Raw genomic sequence first — 23,053 nt, 5'->3', positions numbered from 1 at the left:
TACAGCTACAATAACTGTAAAACACAATGATAAATATAAAAATGTTACACTAGAATTTGGAGGAATATATTTGCCTTAATTTCTTCGCTAAGCTCTGTAGAAATTATTCTTGGGTGAATAGTCTTATTGGATAAATGGATTATCATTAAGACTAAAACACAAAAATGTTCTGGTATTAATTTAAAATGGCAATAAGACTTCTAGTTTTTGCAGGTTTAACTGTAAAATGCAAAGGTGCGAAATAATTTCATCACCTACAAAAGTATCATTCCTTTAGCCTTATTGGTGGGAAGTCTATAGTCCATTTATTTGTGGGTCCGTTCATTCATTTGTTCATTTAGTTACGTAACACACCATTAACCGAGGACTAGAACATGCCACTTGGTCAGGATACAAAGATAGCTTGTTATCATCTTTGCCCTGTGTGTTTTATTGACACTTTTTTTTTTTTTTTTTACTGTTGTGTCCAACTATCTTAAAATAGTAACTCAAATAGGTGCTTATTGAAAATGAGCACTCTTCTTTTCTTCCATATTGAGAAAGAAAACATGCCTATCCAGGTAAAGCACCTAGAGAGTCTGATGTTTCTGATTGCTTTGTATTCCATTTTCATTTTGCAGCTGCAGGTTTGGAAAGGTAGACCCTTGATTATGTTCAGGGTCGCGGAGTTGCTCCTGGAAGAGGGGCATCAGTGAATCTTGAGGATAGTTGGGATGTGATCTAACGAAGACACATGGCAGAGCCCAGAGGTTAATCTCTGAGAAGTGTGTTCAGAAGCGACAGATCAAGATGCTTGCTGGCTGGCAGGACCCTAGGGCTTCTTAAGAGGCAGTGTAGCCTGCTAGGGAGAGCTGCTGGGGCTAGAGCCCGACTGAGATCGAAGCCTCAAGCTGCAGTCACATGGACCAAATCACTTAACCTCTCTGCGCTGTGGTTTGTCATCTGTAGAGTGGAGACCGTAACAATGCATTCCTCAGACGCTCCTGGGAGGACTGTGTGTGTTAATCTGGGAGAAGTGCTGCGGACAGTAGCTGACACGCAGAAAGAGCTCAGTCAGCGGCAGCAGCGGTGACAGCACGGGGCGGTGGTGGTGTGGGGTAGTAGTTGCGATAGTAACCGTCAGCATCCTTCTCATCATCATGACTTCCTTTAGCCGCACCATGTCACACAGTCACAGTGGTCGCTCTCTGGTAGGTGGCATCAACAAGAGGTAGTAGGTCACCCTTTTATGGGATTATATTTTAGGAATCGGGGAAGACTGTCTTCTGTTTTGTTTTTTTTTTTTGACTTTTTTTTTAGTATAGTTGATGCACGATGTTATATTACTTTCAGGTGTATGACTTAGTGATTTAACAAGTTTATACGTTACGCTGTGTTCACTGCTAGTGTAGCTACCGTCTGTCCTGTTACATCGCTGTGACGATATCATTGATCATATTCCTTGTGCTGTGCCCTTTATTCCTGTGACTTAGACATTCCATCACTGGAAGCCTGTCCCTTCCCCTCCCCCATTTTGCCCGTATCTCTCCTCCTCCTCCATGGTATGTGCCCGTTTCTGTGTTTATAGGTTTGATTCTGCTTTTTTGTTTGTTTCCTTTTTTTTGGATTTCACTTATGAGTGGAGTTATATGGTATTTGTCTTTCTCAGTCTAACTGATTTCATTTAATGTAATACCCACTAGGTCCATCCATGTTGTCTTAAATGGCGTGATCTCGTCCTTTGTTATGGCTGTGTAATACTCGTGTGTGTGTATGTATGTGTGTCTGTGTATACCACATCTTACCCATTTGTCTATTGATGGGCACTTAGATTGCTTCATGATTTGGCTACTGTAAATAATGCTGCAATAAACATAGGGGTGCATATATCCTTTTGAATTAGTATTTTCATATTCTTTGGGTAAACACTGGTGGTGTGATGACTGGATCATAGGGTAGTTCTATTTTTAATTTTTTTAGGAGCTTCCTTACTGTTTTCCACAGTGGTGCACCAGTTTGCTTTTCTACCAGTAGTGCATGAGTGTTACTGTTTCTCCACACCCTCACCATCAGTTACTGTTTGTTGTGTTTTTCATTGTAACCGTTTTGACAGATATGAGGTCATAGCTCATTATGGTTTTGATATACCTGGTGATGAGGCCATGTTGAGCATCTTTTCATGTGTTTGTTGTCTATCTGCATGTCTTTAGAGAAATGTTTGTGTCTTCTGCCCATTTTTAATTGGATAATTGTGTGTGTGTGTGTTGAATTGTATTAGTTCTTTATATGTTTTAGAGATTAACCTCTTATTAGATATATCACTTACAAATATCTTCTCCCATTCAATAGGTTGTCTTTTTGTTTTGTTGATGGTTTGTTTCCTTTGCTGGGTGAAAACATTTTATTTTGATGTAGTCCCAGTAGTTTATTTTTGCTTTTGTTTGCTTTGCCTCTGGAGACGTATCTAGAAAATAATACTGTGGCTAATGTCAGAGAAATTAATACCTGTGCTCTTTTTCTCTTCTAGGATTTTTAGGATTTTAGGTCTCACATTTAGGTCTTTAATCCATTTTGAGTTTATTTTTGTGTATGGTGTTAGAAGGGGATCCACTTTCATCCTTTTATGTGTATCTGTCCAGTTTTCCCAACACAATTTGTTGCAGAGCTCTTCTTTTTCCCATTGCAGATTCTTGCCTCCTTTGTCATAGATTAATTGACCATACAGCCGTGAGTTTATTTCTGGCCTCTATCTTCTATTTCATCGATTTATGTGCCTATTTCTGTGCTAGTACCATGCTGGTTTTATTACTACAGTTTTGTAAGGTATCCTAAAATCTGGAATTGTGATACCTCCAGCTTTGTTCTTCCTTTTCAAGATTGCTTTGGCTGTTCAGAGTCTTTTGCAGTTCCGTACAAATATTGGATTATTTGTTCTAGTTCTCTGAAAAATATTGTTGGTGTTTTTTTTTTAAAATTTGGGTAATTTTTTTTAACGTTTTCTTATTTATTTCTGAGAGAGAGTGCATGAGCAGAGGGGAGTCAGAGAGAGGGAGACAGAGAATCTGAAACAGGCTCTAGACTCTGAGCTAGCTGTTAGCACAGCGCCTGATGCGGGGGTCGAACCCACGAACCATGAGATCATGACCTGAGCTGAAGTCAGCTGCCCAACTGACTGAGCCACCCAGGTGCCCCTGTTGGTGTTTTGATAGTGATTGCATTAAATCTGTGCATTGCTTTGGGTAGTGTAGACCTTTTAACAATATTCTTCCAATCCGTGAGCATGGAATATAGTAGATTTCCATTTGTTTCTGTCATCTTAGTGTTGATGTGACAGTTGTGTAATCTCCCTAGGAGTGTGCTCCACCACTGACTGTCACCAATAACCATGGCTCTGTCCAGTAGTCCTGTTGCCTTTTAACAAAAAGACACGAAGTTGCAAAAGGTTACCCGCCCTTGAGAGACCTTCAGCATGGGCTTGGCTCCCTTGAGCTCCATAGGCAGGAGGGTGATTCCTTTATTACACTTCCCATTGTATTTGTATCAATGCCTACAAGGCCTCAGAGGCCTAAGTGAATGGAAGTCACACGTGATTCGAGTTCAGTGACTGTTCGCACACTTTCATTCCCTCTCTACAAAGGGGCCGTGAGAAAGAAGAGAGTTGGGAGAATGTGCCTAAATCAGTGGTTCGCAAATGGGGGCAGTTATTTTCCCCCACCCCCACCTCATTGGCAGTGTCCAGAGACATTTTCTGTTGTCATATGGAAGGATTGTTACTGTTACTCAGTGGCTAGAGGCCAAACACCCTCTACCACACAGGCCACCCCTTTACCACAAAGCATTATCTGGCCCCAAGTGTCAATAGTGTCAAAGCGGAGAAACCCTAATTTAACCCATTAGAGGTCCAGGGCTTCTGCATCTAGCTAATCTCAATTGCTAGTAGCAGTTAAATGCCATTTCTACCTGTAGACCTCTTGGCTGGAGATGGAGGAGGTTGCTGTCCTTTATCTAAGGGGTCTTAACACCGCGGCCACCTCCTCGAGGTACCATTGCCCCCATCTGCCTGGCTGGCCCCTGACAGTCTTCAGAATTCTGGAAAAGCAGTTGGTGTTTCAGGTTCATTGTAAGAGCCCAGCTGGTGGCCGAGCCCTGCTGTTGATGTCCAGCTACGGATATGCCAGGGACAGACTGAGTCACGCTGACCATGGGACTGCAGCTCTTCGAGGACAGTGAGTTCATGACCCTTTGGGTAAAGTGGTAAAACTCTCTGCTTCACTCAGGAAGAGACTTCTTGAGGAAGGAGGAGAGTGTTTCCAAGAGGAAGGTTTCATTTTTTATTTATATGTATCGCAGGCCGTTATGTAGTGCTTATTAAGGACATTTTATACATATTAACTGGTTATACCCACGTAACAACCCCAAAGAGGCCGGATTCTACTTAGCACTTGTGTACGGGTAAGAAGACCATGGAGAATGAGAATGTAAACTTCGAAACTTTGGCTCCAGAGTCTGGGCCCTTTATCACAGTGCTGTGGATGAAAGACCCTGAATTTCACACTTGATTTCTTTTTCTGCTCTCACACTTGACTTCTGGCTGGGCCAGTGAGGCAGCCAGGAATTAGGCCAGCCTGACTTAAGTCCCCATTCTGGTTTATTATTTCTGTAGCCGTGAGTGTGTTACTTCATGTTCTCATCTATAAAAGGAAGTCATTTTACTTCACCTACCTCGCAGAGGGGGGGGTTCTTAGAGTTGCGTGTGGCATGTCATAGGCATCAGGGAACATTAGTTCCCTTCTGCCCTTCTCGGTCATAATGATATTTTTAGCCCTGTTGCCCTAATGCTGGCTGCTTCTTACCTGTAGGTAGTGTACACGCTGAAGAGCAAACACTAGGCCCGCTCAGGTGTGTGTTAGAATGAATGGAAGAACCGCTCCAGAAGTTAACAAGTGTGAACAAGTCTCATGTTTGGTTTGGGGAGGGTCGTCGGGAGACCCTGCTTCTGCTGAGCACAGAGCACGTGGCTTCTGTGACGAAGGTGTGGAGTTGGTTTCTGCTTATAATTTTTAATCCGCTCTAGCCATGCCTCCCATCTGTAAACCACTAAGGACACAAACTTCCATGCTAATGACACACCTTTGCTTCCGTTCTGATGACTTTCTTGTCCCCTTGGCAAAGTGGGACAGCCTGAATGCCTTGTGGCCGAGGTTCGAGGTCGGTTGGCTGTGTTCTGGGGTTGGTGAATTGATCTGGTGTATACTTCTTTCCTGGCCAGATGAGATCACCTGCTCAGAGCGAGTTTGCCTTGTTCCCAGTAGGAGGGCAAGTGGCAGCTTCGTGTTTGTCTCTGTTTAGGACTTTGCACATCCTGCTGCCCACATGATGCACTTCTCCCCTGGACTGCTCCCAATAACGTGGTGAGGCGGGATTCTATTCCCATGGGGGACTGGCCTGTTGTCCTTTTGACTTCCTCCCATGTACAAAGCAATATATCTTTCTTTGATTATGAATTTCCAGAGAAGAAAGGCTAAATTAATCTTGTACGTGTGGAATACCTTGTATACAAACTTAGTAAATATTTCCATATTCATGAGGATAAAGTGTCTGTAGTTTGTCCAGAGAGAAGTGCAGCATTTAACCCAGTCAGATGTGTAAGAAAGGAATCTGGCTCTCTTTTTTTTTTTTTGTTTGTTTGTTTATTTTGAGAGAAAGAGCGTGAGCAGAGGAGGTGCAGAGAGAGGGAGAGGGAGAGAGAGAGAGAGAGAGAGAAAGAGAGAGAATGAGAATGAGAATCCCAAGCAGGCTCTTTGCTGTCAGCGCAGAGCCCTATGTGAGGCTCTCGTGAACCATGAGTTAATGACCTGAGCCAAAATCCAGAGCTGGGTGCTTAACTGACTGCGCCATCCAGGTGCCCCAGAAGGGAATCAGCTCTTAAATGTAAGCATCATGAGAAAATAACCCCAGCATCTGGAACAGTGCCTGGCACATAGCACTTGTTTTGTAAACATTTCTTGAATGAATGAATCTGGTCTTAATTTAAGTATCTTTCTAAATTTCACTACAGATACCTCTGAGTTATCCAGCATGTCTAGAATCTAGAACTGTATAGTTTCTATTATTACTGTGAGTAATCAACTGAAATAAAGACTTGGCCAAAAAAAATAAAATAAAATAAAAGAGAGAGATACTAGAGTATATAGCACTAAAAATAACAATAAAATTGATCCAGAAGTTACCTCAAGATGTTACCTACGCTTTGGAGTTGGGATTCTATGGGTCAGACCTTCATTCTATAAGAAGGAGGAATTTAATAGAGTGCTTTGTTAGGATGCTAAGTAACACAATCTTCTTTATCAACTTAGTAGCCAGAATTAATTTTATGTCACTTATTGGCATACATGCATTGCAGAACAGACTGATTTGTACAGTCTGGGCCACTTGAAGATGGCCTCTGTGATCTTTAAGATATAGCTTATTAAAGGGGCACCTGGGTGGCTTAGTCATTCAAGCATTTGAGATGGCTCAGGTCATGTTCTCACAGTTTGTGAGTTCGAGCCCCATGTTGAGTTCTGTGCTGACAGCTCGGAGCCTGGAGCCTGCTTTGGATTCTGTGTCTCTCTCTCTCTCTCTCTCTCTCTATCTGCCCCTCCCCCCTGCTTGCACTCTGTCTCTCTCAAAATAAATTACACATTAAAAACATTTAAAAAAAAACAACCAGATCTGGTTTGTTAGGGCAGATCTTTAAGCAGTACTTTCTGACTGTGCCACTCTTTGTTCTTCATATCAGAGTCAGAGCGGGGGGTGGAGGAAGGGGAGAGGGAGAGCTAGCGAGCAAGGACGTGCACCAGACAGACATACTAGGGTCAAAGAATGTTTAAACTCCTTGCATTTTCTTTTGCAGATCTGAAGAAAACACTTGCTGTGCTGTTGGATAATATATTGCAGCGCATTGGCAAGTTAGAGTCAAAGGTGGACAATCTCGTAATCAATGGCACGGGAACGAACTCGACCAACTCCACCACGGCTGTTCCCAGCTTGGTCGCGCTTGAGAAAATTAATGTGGCAGGTAAGAGCTGCAGTTGTGTGCCCTGACATGGAGTCAGACTCTGCTCGCAACTGGGAAAAGAATAAAACAGTACAGTGCTTCTTACTGGTATAAATTCCATAAATGTGCTATGGCCCCGGGAAAGCTCATTTTAAATTTATTATTGATGAACATGTTAAAACACGTTTAAAATCTCATCTTGATGTGTAGTATCTGGCGGTTTCTGTGACATATTTCACGTAATGAGCTCCTGGAATTCACATTTAATGAGAAGATTTGTAGCATGGGTAACGATGAAATGAAACAGGTTATCTGGGAAGCTGATGCTGGTTAGATGTTCTTTCTCCCTGTTTTTATCAGTTTCAAAAGTGTGTTCCATATAATAGACTCTATCCTTCCTTTGTTCAGGAAGAGCCACCGTTGTAGAAAATGTCTCCCATGTGTCTACCGGGAAGTGTAAATTCTGGAAAAGTACTTAGGAAATAAATGTCCCCTTCCTGATCTTGGGCTGAATCTGTGGTCACTCATGGAAGCCACCCTGCAGTTTTCACTGGATGCATTTTGCCTCGTCCCTTCTTAAAACTAGATGAGAGAAGAAAAATGTATTAAAAACCATGCCCAAGTCACACACAGCACGTATTGTCCACGGCTTACGTCAGATGCCCCATTACACTGACCGGGGTTGATCTCTGAGTCTTTGTGGTTGAGCTGGGACTTGCTCTTCTTAGGGTGACCACTATTGTTTCTTAGAAACCCAGGACAGAGTGAAGAGCTCAAGAGTTAGGATGAGGTGCTGTGGATGAACAGTTGTAAATGAGTTGCTTACACTCCTGGCAGTGGTATCCAAACTCTAGTTAGTGGATAAAATGAGTAGCTGGGTTATTTTTTGATACTTTGAAAATCTAACTCAGTACTCTGGTTTATCTCTTCCCCTTACTTGTAGAAATGCATGGACTTAAGTGGGAGCGATTCTTTTCCTTTCCTACCTTCCAGTGTCAAAACATTTAATGGTTTCACATTATGCAAGCTTGTTGCATTACCTTTCTGTTCTGTTCCTTGCCCTTTAGCAAGTGTTAAATTACAAAATATATTTCTAATAATCCAAAGGATCCAACCAAACAAAGGTATTAAAAATAACTTTTAATTACAACACAGAGGCAGTGTCATCTGGACCATAAATCCTTTCTTCCCTGCAGTTTCCAACAGCTTCTGTAATTAGACAAGAAAACCTCCCACTGTGTTGAGCTGCTTATTAATAAATGGAAGCCATGCCTCTCCAGTCTCCACTCCCCCAGTCCTGTCCCCAGTAGGAAATGCTATTGAAAAGGTCCTATCTGATTTCATGGCAATTCTGCATTATCCTATTTCCCAACGTGGAGTGGAGTGACTGCCTTTAGCTTCGCTGCCTCCCACTGCCTCCATCCTATGAGGCCCATGTAAACATACCTGTTGTCATTCTCTGCCCCGAGAAGGGATGTTGCTGCCTCTGACTGTCCTGTTCATGTGCCAGGTTCACAGGGAGACTTCCCTGCCTGGGCTCCAAGGTACAGAATTGCAGGTAGACGTCCAGGAATGAAATGGGAGGAAGTTAGTGGCTCCTGCTTTCAGATGGGGTCCCAGGCCCGTGTTTGGAGCTGGCTTACTCAGTTAACACAAACCTCTTGAGCACATTTTCTAAGTAGTTGGTTCTGAGTGGGTCTCCTTTTGATCATGCCACTGGTACTGCATTTTCACGAATATTTAACCAATGTATTTCATGTGTTCTTTTGGGGGGAGGCGGGAGCAACTTCAGAGTTGTGTCGCTACTAATTAACCTTGGTCTTACTCCTTGGTATATTTTGTGTGTGATACACTGTCTTTGAGATTTTTAATGGCCCATTCGGAAAGTAATGCATATGCATAAAATCACACAAATGGTGATCCTGTAAGCGGAGGTAGCTGTGGAGGCTTCCCACACAGGAAGGTACATCTTGAAGGTGGGGAGGCTTGTGGCATAAGTGCCTCATGGAAGAGTTACAGACTAGAAATGCATTGTGGCCCAGAAAACAGTTGGAAGGAAGGGGAGGAAGCGAACATCTAGGAACCGTCCAGTAAATAACCAGTTACTGTTTGGGGCCCTAGGAGGCACATGATTTCACTCCGTCTTCTCAACATCTACAAGAAGCTAGAGGTTTCACTGGTTTTATGGAGTTGAAGTGTTTGGGTGAGGGGGGACCTTTGATTAGGGACCTGAGCTCAGTGTAGGACCTAGCACCGTAGAGTATTTGCTTCAGCTTTCTTGTTTTCATTTGTAAATCGGCACAAATGGGTGACTCGGGCTACCATTTTCTTCGAGGTGGCTGGAGAGCTGACAGTTTCCTGGGATAATTAATAACCTGTCTGATAAGGGAGTTCTCTGTGTCTCAGGGTCTGTTTCTGGACGAGTCCGTGCAAAAACAAGCTTATCCCTTATGTCAGGTGCATATCCCTTCCTGCCTTAGACACTGTGATGGCCATGGTGGATATAGAAGGGAAAGAAAAAATAGAGGCGTCTTACTTTACTTCCCGGAGAGCGTGGAGCGGCCTTTATATTTTGTCAGTCAAACAACATATTTCTAAACGATTTGCCATATCTATAGATGGGGGGGCCAAAATGAAGGACAAAAACAAATGTATAGCCCTTGTTCAGGATAAAAACCACTTATTGGCCTCTGTCCGATCAGTGGCCATTCGGTCCTCATTACCTCTGTCGTCATAGCAGAAATGGCACTTGAGCTGTGAGAGAGTTCATGTTTATAGGGTTCCAGTGCTGTCTGAGTGAAGTTTTTGTTTCTCTCTTTTTGCATTAAGACATGTGGTAATTGCTCAGAAATGTTCTCCCTGGTGTGTCTTTACTGCTTACTCTAGTGTCTTATTGCTCGCTGATGTTTCTGATTGCTTACTGTTGTGTCTTATTGCTTGCTGATATATCTTCTGGTTGGCTATAAACTGCTTCTAAATTGGGTACCATAGCAGCTGAAGAAGGGTTCCCTAAATTCATTTTCTTTTTAGGAATAGCTGTGGTGTATGGGTGTGTGCGTGCGCATACACGTGAACGCTCCCTTTCCCTGTTTACCTGTGTTCTCTTACCTTTTATCCAAAATGACTTTTCTTTCCAAATTTATCACTCTTGGGCTTTTTTATTATGTGAAAGCGATGTTCCCCTAGAGAAATTTAGCTGGAAATGAACTTCGGTGAAATCAAGAATTAGATTGAACTGCATTTTTGAGCGTGGTTTGTCTTGTTGAAGATGAAGGTGAGTCAAAGAAATGAAAACCCAGATTTAAAAAAAAAACTCCACACCCTGCAGCCAATCGCATAGTAAATCTCTTTCTCCAGATAGACTCCCTGAAAGAACTTGAATGTTTCTTTGCCCAAATCATCCACTTTCAGAATGACACTTTTGTTTTTGGAAAGAGCAATTCTACTATTCTCTACTTTTACGGTCTTAAATGATGAAGTGGAGGGAATTGCATTGGGCCTGAAATAGCAGCTTTGCCATGTGCTAACATAGGGGAGAGGTAAAAAATACATGATAATGACACTGCTTGCCTTCTGAGGACTGACAGTGTCCCCTTCATCTTTTTCATCCATAACGTCTTATTCAAAGCCTCCCTGTCAGAAGTACTCAGTAAATGCCCGCATGGATTGGACTATGCCACAGGGGATGGCATTTGGTTTCACTGCTAAAAGAAGTTTCTCCTTCTGGTTTCTCTTTTCCATTTCTGCTTTTGGGGATTTGCTTGGAAGTGAGGCTTGATATCTTACTTATTTCCCTTTCTCAGATCCTAGAAGATACCAACAATGAAGTCGAATTTTTTTTTTTTTTTTTTTTTTTTTGGTCTGTCCTGAGTTTCTCCCAGACGCTTCTGTGCTGCAGAGCTTTTATAGAATGTGATGGGTAAAACTCTATATTATAATATTTTGGTAATGAGCACATTGTGCCTCCCTCCCTATCAGTTGCGGCAGGGCATGGGTACGTGTGTGCCTCTGCATATATTTATTTATACTTTAAAAAACTAGCTGCTGTCATTCAACATAAGCTGAAATACTGGTCATTTGGGAAACATGGCCCAGAATTGAGGGTGCAGGCACAACTCCGTGGCCGTTTTCTAATACTTAGTCTACACTGAACGTTAGATACTCCTGCGTTTCCCAAACGTCAGTAGCTACATGCAGTGTATTTCCAGTATTTGCAGGGGACGTGCAGTGTATCTGAGCCTGGATGCTGTTCTCAATTAAAAAAAAAAAAAAAAAAAAAAAGAACCATAATTATTATTCTACCACTTAAAAATTGAAAATGAAAAATGTCCCTGCTGAGTTTCAGGACTTGTATTTGGAAGTGCAATTTTCTTCCTTTCGTGCTGCCAATGGACCTTGAAATTAAGTTGCACCTGTGTTGTTGCCTTGTTTGGGAACCCACACTGTCCGTTGTGGGGTGGGTAGTGGCACCCCAAGTGCCCCAGCCCATGCTCAGCCCAACTGGTGGCTTTCCTAGGATCAGGTATGGCCGGGCAGTGACTCCCCTCCCCCGCTGATGCTGCCGAGAAGCAGGCCACAGGTGAGATTGTAAGGCACATTCTTACTAATGTGAGCAAGAAACAACTGTGTTTTTCTACCTACGTGTCTCTTTCTGTTTCATTCTTTGTAAGAGCAGGAATAACTACTTGGCTACCTCTGAGAAACAATTCTTTTGGTATCTTCCTAGAAAAACGTGTCATTGTTGTGGTTTTCACCTATGTGTCATGCTGTTTTGGTTTTTATCATGAAGAAGGAGAAGAAGGAGGGCAAGATGAAGAAAAAGAAGATACAGTTCAGGAGAAGTGATGCTGACCTTTGAGCATGGTGTTTACAGCTCTCATTCTCAACTGCAGGCGATCTTGTCCCCCCTGGCCACACTTGGCAAATGTGTGGAGACATTTTAGTTGTCACACTGAGAAGGTGTTCCTGACATCCGGTAGGTAGAGGCCAGGGATGCTTCAGAACATTGTGCAGTGCACCGGCTAGCCCTCGCCACAGAGAACTATCTAGCCCAGAATGTCACTTGTACTGTGGTTGAGAAACTCATAGCTACGTGGTATTGTTGGAATCTGGTATTGCACTTACGACCAGTGTGGAAAGATGCTGGAGATGTTGCGCTTGACTGATGGGCCAGCTGAGACCCAAAGTCTCCCCGTCCCTTCCTGGCAAGGTTTTTTTTTTTTTGCATGTCCTCAGCCCCGACCACTGTGAGCTTTGCAACCGATCTTTGAGCCCTCTAAGAAAGAGATTTTTATAAATTCCCAGAAGGCACTTTTGAGATCCTGACCTTAAGAAACTCCTTTCCTGGACCCAAACCAGTAAATTTTTGGCAACACACATTTTACTCCTGCTTATATAGAAGGTAATTATTTCTTCATGAAAGAGCTGCTAATTCAGAATAATGATGGCAAAGTAGTCTAAGAGAGTGGATTTAAATTACAAGAATGTTTTAGAGGAAATTCTATTTTATTAATTTTAAGCAGAGTATATAATTATCAAGACATGAGAGAGTAAATTAAATTAGTTAAGGAAAACAAGACACGTCCCCCAACATCTACTTTACGGCACGAAACGCCCTACACAGCGTGTTTGGAGCACTAGAAAAGGAGACCATCCTGAAAAGGGAGGTTGTGGGAATATGAGAAGAGGTTTCCTTGTAAAACTCAGGAGTTTGTATTGTTTTGGAGGCAGTGACAGCTGAGAAGGGTTTAAAGAAAGCGGGAGGATAATGCGATGAGACAGAGAAGAATTGGTGGCCATGTGGAAGTGAGCTGCTTTAAAGAGGTCCTATGGGAAGCCAGCTGAGAGAGTTTAGTGCAGTGGGCAGGGGAAGGCATGTGCCTGATGCCCAGGGGAAGGGGGGATCGGAGACCCAGGTCTGGTGGGGCTGATGTGAGCAGGACACTGGTGGACCATGGGAAAGGACGAGGGAGGAGCTGTCGTCATGACTGGGTGATGCCTTTATTGAGGAAACAAGCCAGCAAAGGCAGGATCCTGTGAAGACTGTAGCCATATGTCAATGCGGATTGCTTTGCTGTGAGCCAGTTGTTTAGGAATATCAGTTTAAAGGAAGTTGGAAGATTGGTCGCAGTGCGCAGGACATGAAAGGCTTCATGGAGGGCAGTGTGTTGGAGCCAAGCTGCCCTGATTCAGCTCCTGGCTCCATCACTTCATTCCTTTGTGACCTTGGGCACCTTTCTTAACCTTTCTCTAGCTACACAGCTGGCGAAATGATAGTAGTTGCCCATTTCATGGGGGTTGTTTATGGGTTTAGTGAGATAAATAAACTACTTAGACACATGCCTGGTACAAAGTCAGCACTCAATGAACGTTTGTTTATTACAGGTTAAAAGCTACACAATGGATGTAAGAATGGAAATGGCATTGGCTAGTATATTAGAATATCACCACTGATAGTGAATATAATAACTAATATTTGTCTAGTGCTATATAGATTAGAAAATATTTTCATGTATGTTTCTTCATTTGAATGCTTTAAACTTGAGAGTTCCCAAAGAGACATTTTTTTTTTGTCAATACTTCAAGACCTTTATAAAAGGCATAGCAGGAAATCTATATATTTATCAATAATCTCTTTGAAAAAGGCAAAAAATCTTAAGCAGAATAGGAGTTTGGGGCCCATGCAGTTGGCTGGTTCTGAAGATGGTGCTGAGCTCAGCACTGCTGGGTACAGACATGGGAACCATCTTTAAGAAGGTCAGCTGTACTGCCTTCTGAGTTGGCTTCATTCTAAGGCCATCTTCCCAGGGTGATGGCAGAAATGGTCCCAGAAGCCTCTCGGTTTCTGGCAGCATTCTTGGGGAAGGTTCTGATCATCTTGCGTATCCATGACCTAGTCACAGTGCTCAGTGACATCCTGATTGGATATGCGTGGATCATGCAGGTCACCCTGGGGTTTCATAGTGGGGGGAGGGTCCCTAAAGAGATTTCACACAAAAGATGAAACAGGAATGACTACCAGAGACCCTTATCACATTATGGTTTGGATTCCCACAGTTGTCCTAAGGCCGCCTCCAACTTTTCTGGAGGGTTCAGAGGACAAAGCTTCTAGAACACTAATCTTTTGTCTTCCATTTTATTTTCTTTTTAATGTTTGTTTACTTTTGAGAGAGAAAGAGTGTGAGCAGGGGAGGGGCAGAGAGAGAGGGGAAATACAGAATCCAAAGCAGACTCCAGGCTCCAGGCTGTCAGCACAGAGCCCAAGGTGGGACTCAGACTCATGAACCGTGAGATAATGACCTGAGCGGAATTAACTGACTGAGCCGCCCAGGCGTTGTCTCCCATTTTAAATGCTGCTGTGGCCCAGTGCCTCGCAGCTGGAGCTAGCCACGCCTATAGCAGCCTGTTTATTTATGCTCTTACACTTTTACATATTTTTGTGCTCTGCCTAGAACGCCCTTTTGTTTTTCTGGCTCTAATTTACCATCGTTTTCAAGACTCACCTGAAGCACTGTCTTCCATAAAAGGTCGTCATGAGATCCTTTCAACCCTTCTGGTGCCCTTGCTTTGTGTTCTCATGAGTGCCATGTACATCCTTAGACCTTCCCCTACTTTGCCTGACTCCACAGCCAGGATCTAAGCTCTTTAAAGACACGGGCAAAATATCCCACATTTTTCTTTTGAACCCAATACCTTTGCTGGGAGTCTGGCAAAATAGCAGGTCCAGTAGGTGTCTAGCTGAATGCACTCCTCCCTCTCTGCGACATGTCCCAGGTCATCCACTGCCCTAGAACTTTTACCACGACAGTGATGGCCACATGGACAGTTCTAGATCACTGTGTTGGCCACCACCTGCTTTGACAGTTTTCTGAATACTTTGGGAATTCCCAGAAGCACCTGGAAAGCTGACTGCTAACTTGTTCAAAGGGGAAAATGCTTTCACTTTACTACACTTTCTGAAAACTAAGGTGCTATAATAAGATAACCTATTTTGTCATTTTTGGTGGCTAGAGATTAAGTAGGATTTCAACAGTTCTAACTTAGCTATACTACAATAAAGATTGCTCTGAATGAATAGTCCTTGCAGAACCGAAGGAACCCACGAATACTAATGCCTTTGGACTTATTACTGACGTTTCAAAGAGTACGTGGCTTGTTTTCATTTCACAACGTCAGAGTATGTTTTCCTGTGGAATGTTGTTCTTCCCAGCCGCTTGAGGGTGAAGAACAGGAGCCCTTAGGAACCTGCATTGTGGGACTGACCTTGGGCACTTGTGTAGGGGTTAGTCTTGTTTATAAAAATGTCCCTGCACAGGGCTGCTCAGTGAATCAGAGATAGGACATACTGAAATAGATTTGTTTGTTTTAATCAGAAGGTGACAGATCCCACTTGGTCTAATTTGGCTAAATGAGGTATGTGGATACAGTTGTGCTATCAGTCTGCATATGGTATTGATTCAGTAGACATTTTGCAGCCACAGCTTAGCATATGCTTTCTCACACATACTCCCTTGTCTTGGCCACTCCATCCTTTACCTGTTTTTTTTTTTTAATTTTTTAATGTTTTATTTATTTCTGAGAGAGAGAGAGACAGACAGACAGACAGTGTGAGCAGGGAAGGGTCAGAGAAAGAGGGAGACACAGAATCCGAAGCAGGCTCCAGGCTCTGAGGTAACTGAGAGTACAGAGCCTGATACGGGGGTCGAACCCGTGAACCATGAGATTGTGACCTGAGCTGAAGTTGGAGGCTTAACCAACTGAGCCACCCAGGCGCCCCTGTTTTTCTTTTTTTTTAATTTATGTTTGTTTATTTTTGAGAGAGAGAGAGAGAGAGACAGACAGACAGACAGACAGAGCATGTGCAGGAGAGGGGCAAAGAGAGAGGGAGACACAGAATCCGAAGCAGGCTCCAGGCTCTGAGCTATCAGCACAGAACCTGACCTGGGGCTCGAACTCCTAAACCATGATATCATGGCCTGAGCTGAAGTGGGAAGCTTAAATGACCGAGCCAACCATCCTTTACCTGTTTTTATTGACACATATTTTAATAGAGGCATTCCAGAGCCTGAGATATAAAAATTCAAAAAAAAAAAAAAAGTGAAATTAAAGTTGTTTCAGTGGGGACAGGGGACTGTATCTGGGTAGTTAAAATGGCTTCTTAGGTATAGAGGCTTGTGGGGTTTTCATGGAATTTTTTTTAAGCTATGCTTTTTGATTTTGTATACTCATAGTCTCTAAAAGCAGACGACCTTAATGAAAATCAGTTTCTAGTTTTTGTTGATGTTTTTACCTTCTTAGTATATCTCAGAAAAGGAAGAGAGAAAGCCGATGTGGTGAAGGTGGCCTCAAATTCTTTGCTGAGTTTAAAAAGGCAGCAAAGGGGTATCCAGTTAGATGGGTCACTGAGAGGGCCACAGTTCTGGGCAGCAGGCGTCATCTTCATTACTGGCCACAACGGTCTCCTTTTTCTTTACCTTTGCACATTCAACAGACATCATGGTCAGGATCACAGCACCCAAGTCCGTTTGTGTCATGCTAAGAACCCGTAGCCTTGACAGAGGCAGCAGAGGGACTATGTATCTGGAGTCGATGGAGGGTTTAAACTGCATTTTGATTGGCCTTGTGAGAGGTGGCCGGCTATGCTGTTCGCCAGTTTCAAGCTGTCTTGACGTTTCATGTGGGTGAGCTTTTCAAGTCAACATGAATAGTGGGAACTTGCTCTCTACCTCCATGCAGCTAGAGATGGGCTCTTAAAGTGGTTATTACAGAAGAGCCACAATGAGCGTCAAGGGAAGGACTTGTGCTCTCGCTCCCCCCACACCTCCTCTTTGGTGACAGGATTGAATGGCAGCTATGGGATTGTGGTTTGGACGCAGATTTTGGACGCTGACATCCTGGGTTCACATTCTAGCTGTGCCACCTCCTGTCTGTGTGTCCTTGGATAAACCCCATCAGTGTCCCCATCAATAAAATGGGGATAAAGTACCTGCACCAGGGCATTGTCATGATCATATGAATTCATACGTGGGAACCCCTCAAGGGCAGGCACAAATTAAGAGCTCAGTAATGTTTGGCCATTGGGATGTGCACTTCTTTTTACTTTTTAATTCATTTATTTTAATTTACATCCAAGTGAGTTTGCATATAGTGTAACAACGATTTCAGGAGTAGATTCCTTACGGACGTGCACTTCTTAACTGGACTAAGAATCTGACCGTGAGCCAGAGTGTAGCAGCGCATGGTCAGTGCTTATCGAGTGTGCAAACTACTCAGTCCTAAGGCCGTATTTTATAGGGAGACTAGTATAGAGACCCAGGGAAAGGGATTTCTGGACGCTGGTAGGCAGTCGCAGGCTACATCTCGTCTTTGGCATTAGACAGTCTTGAGGAGAACTCCTGGCCACCTCCTTTACTCCCTCTTGGTATCTTACTTACCACTGAGCCTCAGCCTCATTCTCTGTATAGTGGAGATAGTGATGCCAATGCTGCCCTCATGTGCCCATGAGGATGCTGTGACATCATGTATCAGTGAGATCATGAGAGCCCGGCATGGTGTCTTAACCCCAGTTACTTACAGACCCTGCCCTTTGGGGCTAATAACCTTATTAAGAGGGAGGGGGTACACATGTAATCTGGCAGACACTGTTGGATGTTTTACACAACCAACACTGCCCGGATGATGCCAGGCCTTGAGTCAGGCAGCGGAAATGGAGCCAGGTGAGAAACCAGGGCTTCTGTTGTGAATGGAGCACCATACCGTGTAGTGGGGGAGAAGGGAGGGAGGATTGGCACTGCTCACAATGCCTTCCTTGACTCTCAGCCTAGAGCTTCTCTAACCGTAGTTCAAGAGGACCGTTGGCTTTGTCTGACCTTTTGGCCTTGGGAATGACCTTCAAACTCTGTAGCCATCTTAGGGACAAGGAGAGGGATAGGAGTGAGCGACAGGAATTTGCATAATCAAATGGTAGAAGTCATGCGGTCCTGGTGACCACGAACTGAAGTCTGGAAATGGTGCCTGACCCCCCTGTCTTCTCACTCCATCGTAGGGAGGGGAATTCCTGTACTGTAGAGCTCAGCTCTCAAGGGAAGACAGTCATTAACCTGTCTAAACTTTATGCTAATAGAACTTTCTCAATAATTGCTTTCATTAAGTATGGTTAATATAAGCAGTACAGGTTATGGCAAGATGAACATGAGAACAAAGTAAATATTTAGGACTCTATTTCAGGGTTCGTTGGGGTTGGGGCAAAGAGAAGATTTGTAAAAGTTTAATCTAATGGTACATGACATTGAAATATAATAGACCGCTTGACTGAAGTTCCATTGGTTTCTCCTCAGTGCCTCTCTTGATCCCAATTGGGTGTCTTCCAGGTGATGCTTATGAGGTCTTTTCTTTCCTTATAGTTTTGGCCCCTGTCAAACAGTAACATGGTGAGAAATTGCCTCCCTGTACTTCCAGGAATGTTGTGAGGATTAAGAAGGTGGCTTTTGGCCCATGGCTATGCCATGTAGGGGGGACTGTTATTCCCTTAAAGCAGAGTGCTGTTAGTAGCAGCTGAGTTGGCTAAGAAAGCCTGTGATGAGTGCGTGCTTGTGGCCGGACACGCTGACCTGTCATCTAAGGGTGCCGAGGGGTTCCCTTAGCTGCCATTTTCATGCATCTAGGTTACCAGTGACGAAAAAAGCAGCCATAATCTCTGTCTTTGACTTTATGTAATAATAGGGTGGTATTTTGAAAAGAAAAGACTTTATCCACAGCACTTCTATATTATAAGAAAGGATAAAGGTTTACTGCTAAAAATTTGGAAATCAAGCAGTAAATCAGGTCAGGAGATAGCAGGGCAGAGGGTGCTGATTCCCGTGGGGTAGGTAGTCAGGGCAAACCTCCGTGAAATGACACTGAACAGACACTGCAGTGAGGGAGGGAGGGAGCCACGAGGAGACCTGAGGAAGGTTGTTTTGTGCAGAGGGAACATGCAAAGACCCGGGTGTACACAGCGACAGGAGTACAGGCTCCCTGCTCGGGCTGCTGGGGTTCGAATCTGAGTTCCAACAGTGGGATGACTTGGGCCAGCACACCGAGGGAAATAACATCTCCATCTCCTCATCTGTACACAGAAAGTAGCTCCCCGGACATGGGGAGGCCACATGAAAAGGTGCATATGAAGAAGGGCTGGCACACAGCGCTTGGAAAATAACGGCCATCATTATAATGATCAAAATGGTTTCGGCAAATGGTTTTAAAAGGCTCTCTGTGGGACTTTGTTCCATAGACCTTTTAACCGAAGCTAACGAGCTTTAAAATTGGATGAGAAGCACCAAAGTGGGGGCAAGTTCTATTCATTTCAAGGAATAAGCTAAATATAGTCAAGACTTTAGCAGAAGGATCACACATTTGGGGTGGGGTTTGGGATTTTTGGTCATGAGGTGGTTACAGTTTGTGGAGATGAATTTCCTGTATATATGTTTCTGTGTATTCAAATAAAAAACTTTTGTTGAGGAATGTAATGTTCGTTTTTTTAAAGAAACCATTCTCCAGTTTGGGGAGATTAGTGTGTGACCTTGAGTCCTCAGTAGGCCACAGTGAAGTTGTCATTAGTTCTATGTGGTATTTGTGAGGCTTGACCTACATTGGGCTCTTGATCATAGATGAATGTGTCCTGAAAGATGGTGCTTGTAGAAGTCATAATGGTATGTCTGTATCTAGGGTCCAGATTTTCTTACTGTTTGAGTTCAACTACTCTGCTCCCCTCTACTAGGGTTAAAATCTTGGAGTAGTGGGGTGAAGGTCTGGCCCTGCCTCACAGTCTCTATAAGGCTCCTTTTTATTGATGACATTCAGTATCTGAGCACTCTGGTCTTAGTCTCCGGGGGTGACAGGTCGGGGGCACGGAGACTCACAGGTTCCCCTGGCCACTGGATTCTCTCCGTGTGTTGCCAGGGCAGCAGAAACAAGGGCTTCAATGCAGCAAGGTCTTAGAGAAATAGGTGGCTGGCTAGTGATTGGCTGGCTGGCATTAAGAAGATTTCAGAACATCAGCTGGCCACAAGTTGAAGGATACCAGGCTATGAGCTGTGAGCTCTGGTGAAGGAGTATAGGACCAAGAGCCTAGCGGTCTGTATTCTGTGTCTGCTGCTGTCAGAATGGCCTGTGAGATCATCCATTTTGTCTATTTCTTTTTGCAGAGCCAGGCTTTCATGGCCTTTTATATTTTTTTAAGTTTATTTACTTTTGAGAGAGAGCAAGAGCGAGAGCAAGAGAGAGAGAGAATCCAAAGCAGGCTCCAGGCTCTGAGCTGTCAGCACAGAGCTGGATGTGGGGCTCACACTCAACGAACCACGAGATTGTGACCTGAGCCAAAGTCAGATGCTTAATCGACTGAGGCACCCAGGTGTGCCTCAGGGCCTTTTGAAATGAAAGAGATTAGGATGACCTAATCTTTTCTCCAAAGTGAGCGACTGTGACTTTCCAAAATCCTTGAAGCATGATCCTCCAGTCTTATGTGAACAATTCTAAATGTCACACAACTTCTGTGGACCACATTTGCATCATAGTCTGTATCAAAGAGGAGCCAACTGTGACCCATGGGCCACATCTGGTCCACCGCCTATTTTTGGGAAGACAGATTTAAAATAGTCTTGCCCATTTGCCTTCCTTACATGGTGCTTCTGTGCTGCTGCTCCAGAAATGAAAAGTTGTGGAAGCTGTCGTGGAGACCTTATGACCCTCAAAGCTGAAAATACTTAAATCTTGCTCTTTCTAGAAAACATTTGGCGGCCGTTGGTCCAAATGAATGGTGCTCCCTGGAGTGCAGCCCCAGCCTGCGCCCCAGGGTCCTGAGGCCTGGGAGGGCTCTGCTCTTGTTGGATGCTTCTACTTGCTGATCTTGGCTTTGCTTTCCAGAGAAAGTCCTACTCATCTTGGCAGACTTGGGTCATGTGTCCTGTGTTCTACCATCCTTGGGTCTGGCGCCAGGCCATTGCTGGTGCAGAGTCTTGATCCCTTGCCCTCCAGTTGCCCTCCTTTGAGCACACTTGCCTTTGCCAGTACTCTCCACTTACAGTGGGAAGCCAGAAGTGTGTCTGTTCTTCCAGAAACTGACTAATCCAGAGTTCGGAGGAAAAGTGGGGCCTGGCCCTCAGGTTCTGTGCCCTGGGCCTCTGTGTAACAGCATGCTGCAGCTGTGACTCTGGGACCAAACCTTCCAGTGTTTTCTGCATGCACTCTTACTAAGCCAGGTTGTCTTCCTGTCCCTCCTCCTCTGTGGCCCCCCCGTCAAACTCGTGTCAAAACTTATTTATATTCCCAGAGTGTGTAATTTTGCCTTAATCCCTCTTCAGTATTATTTTGCTTATTTTGTAAATATTTAAATGTTATATTGACTCAAGGTTTTTGTTGTTTACTGATTTGTTAGTTTTTTCTTTCAGGTGGGTCTTCAGTATTTCCATTTGGCTTTCAGTCTACACTTGAGATAGCATCCAAGTGGACATGGTCCCGTAGATCAAGATGTTTTAGTGTATCTGCTCACCCTGTACAAATACAACTAGTTAGCCTGCCACTCTCCCAGCATAGTGTGAAAGGGGTAAAGTCAGGATGTCAGGTCATGGGACATTTCCCTTTTTTCCCCATTCCTGGTCTCATACCCTATTAAAAAGGGACAGGGAGGCAGCTGTGAATACTGTTAGTTTAACTGGTGTTTCAAGTACTGTTAAGTCATTTGTTTAATAACTTTCTCTAGAGTTTCACCAGAAATGAAGAAGAAGCTTATTCCAACTTTTCATAATCGTATCCGTTACCACATGGAGCGTGGAGGAACATTTTATCATCTCTGGTCTTCTCAACACTTCCTGAATCATGGTGCATACCTTCCTCATTCTTCAGATCTCCTCATACTTGGCTCTTCTGTAGATTTTGGTAGTAGAAACTCAAGGCAGAGTTGTTGAAGGCACTACAGAAAATACTTAAAGCATTATATGCAATTACAGTGAAAATAATCAGCGAGGCATGCCTTGTGTGGCCCTAACAAACTGACCTTGGTAAATGCCAGTCCAGCTATTAGAGCTCTGATTCATTTACTTTCTAACAGAAATGCTTGTTATTTTTCTGCTGCACATCTCTTGTGTCTCTTGAACCTTCATTTATTATTTGCAGAAGAGAGCTCACACATTCTTTCCAAGTTGATCGAGTTCCCTTTGAAATAGCCACTTTCTTAGTAAAGGCTGTAGTCATAAACATTGGACACTGTGGGCGAGTCACTGCGGTACTGGTCTTTGAAGCCAGTCGCTTCTCACCTGTTCTCAAACCTGGCACCTGTGGCTCATCGGTTCTGATGGGTCCATGGATGGATGTGTACACAGTATCTATTCCTCAATGTGGCTGAACAGGTCAGATTTGTGGCCGTTTACAAAACAGAACCAAAAAACTGAGGCCGCTGTTTATTGATGGATTATTATGTAACAGACACAAATAATCATTTTGAAGTATTTGACTATTCTTAGAGCAGACCTGCAAAATAATTCTTCCAATTTCAAAAGCAAGGTACGACAGGGTAGGAGATGGTGTCAAATCTGCCCAGGCTGGTGAAAACCAGAGCGGGATTCAGACCCCAGTGGCTTGAACCTGAAGTCTGCGTTCAGAGATGCTACCCACAGCTGGGATGATAGAATTTTACTGAACATCGTGCAGAAAGATTATACATGGGGTGTTTGTAAAGACAAGAATAGTTTAAGCTCCGGAGGGAAGATAATAGAAGAGCCAGAACCTTTTCTGTGACTTGGATGTGATGGTAAATGTTTCCAGTGCTAAGCATACTTTATTTTGTGAGTTGTGGTTTTTTTGTATATGTGTTCTTTTTTTGTTTGTTTCTTTGCCGTTGTGTATTAATTGCCCTTTAATTTTCTTCTTGCCATTCAGCATTCCAAATGAGATCATTTTCTCTCGAGAAATATTAAGCCCTGGCCTCTAATTTTCATTTTTTTCCTACTTTAAAAATTGGAAGATTTTTCCTGCTGTAAAAATGGTTGATAGAGTGATGCA

The 23,053-nt window shown here is 43.6% G+C and overlaps 1 protein-coding gene across 7 annotated transcripts in view; it reads left to right on the top strand.

Annotated features, from left to right (window-relative positions):
• The window catches only part of MGAT5 (alpha-1,6-mannosylglycoprotein 6-beta-N-acetylglucosaminyltransferase), a 330,034-nt gene that overhangs the window by 135,461 nt on the left and 171,520 nt on the right, over positions 1 to 23,053 (top strand). For all 7 annotated transcript variants that reach the window (XM_039229960.1, XM_039229959.1, XM_039229962.1 and 4 more), the window contains one exon: positions 6,875 to 7,039. In XM_039229960.1, coding sequence (XP_039085891.1) covers positions 6,875 to 7,039 — 165 coding nt within the window. The remainder of the gene's footprint in view (positions 1 to 6,874; positions 7,040 to 23,053) is intronic.

Source organism: Hyaena hyaena, unplaced genomic scaffold, assembly GCF_003009895.1.
Source record: "Hyaena hyaena isolate Hyena2069 unplaced genomic scaffold, ASM300989v1 scaffold_41, whole genome shotgun sequence".
NCBI classification, from domain to species: domain Eukaryota; kingdom Metazoa; phylum Chordata; class Mammalia; order Carnivora; family Hyaenidae; genus Hyaena; species Hyaena hyaena.
This window is presented reverse-complemented; position numbering and strand designations above follow the sequence as displayed.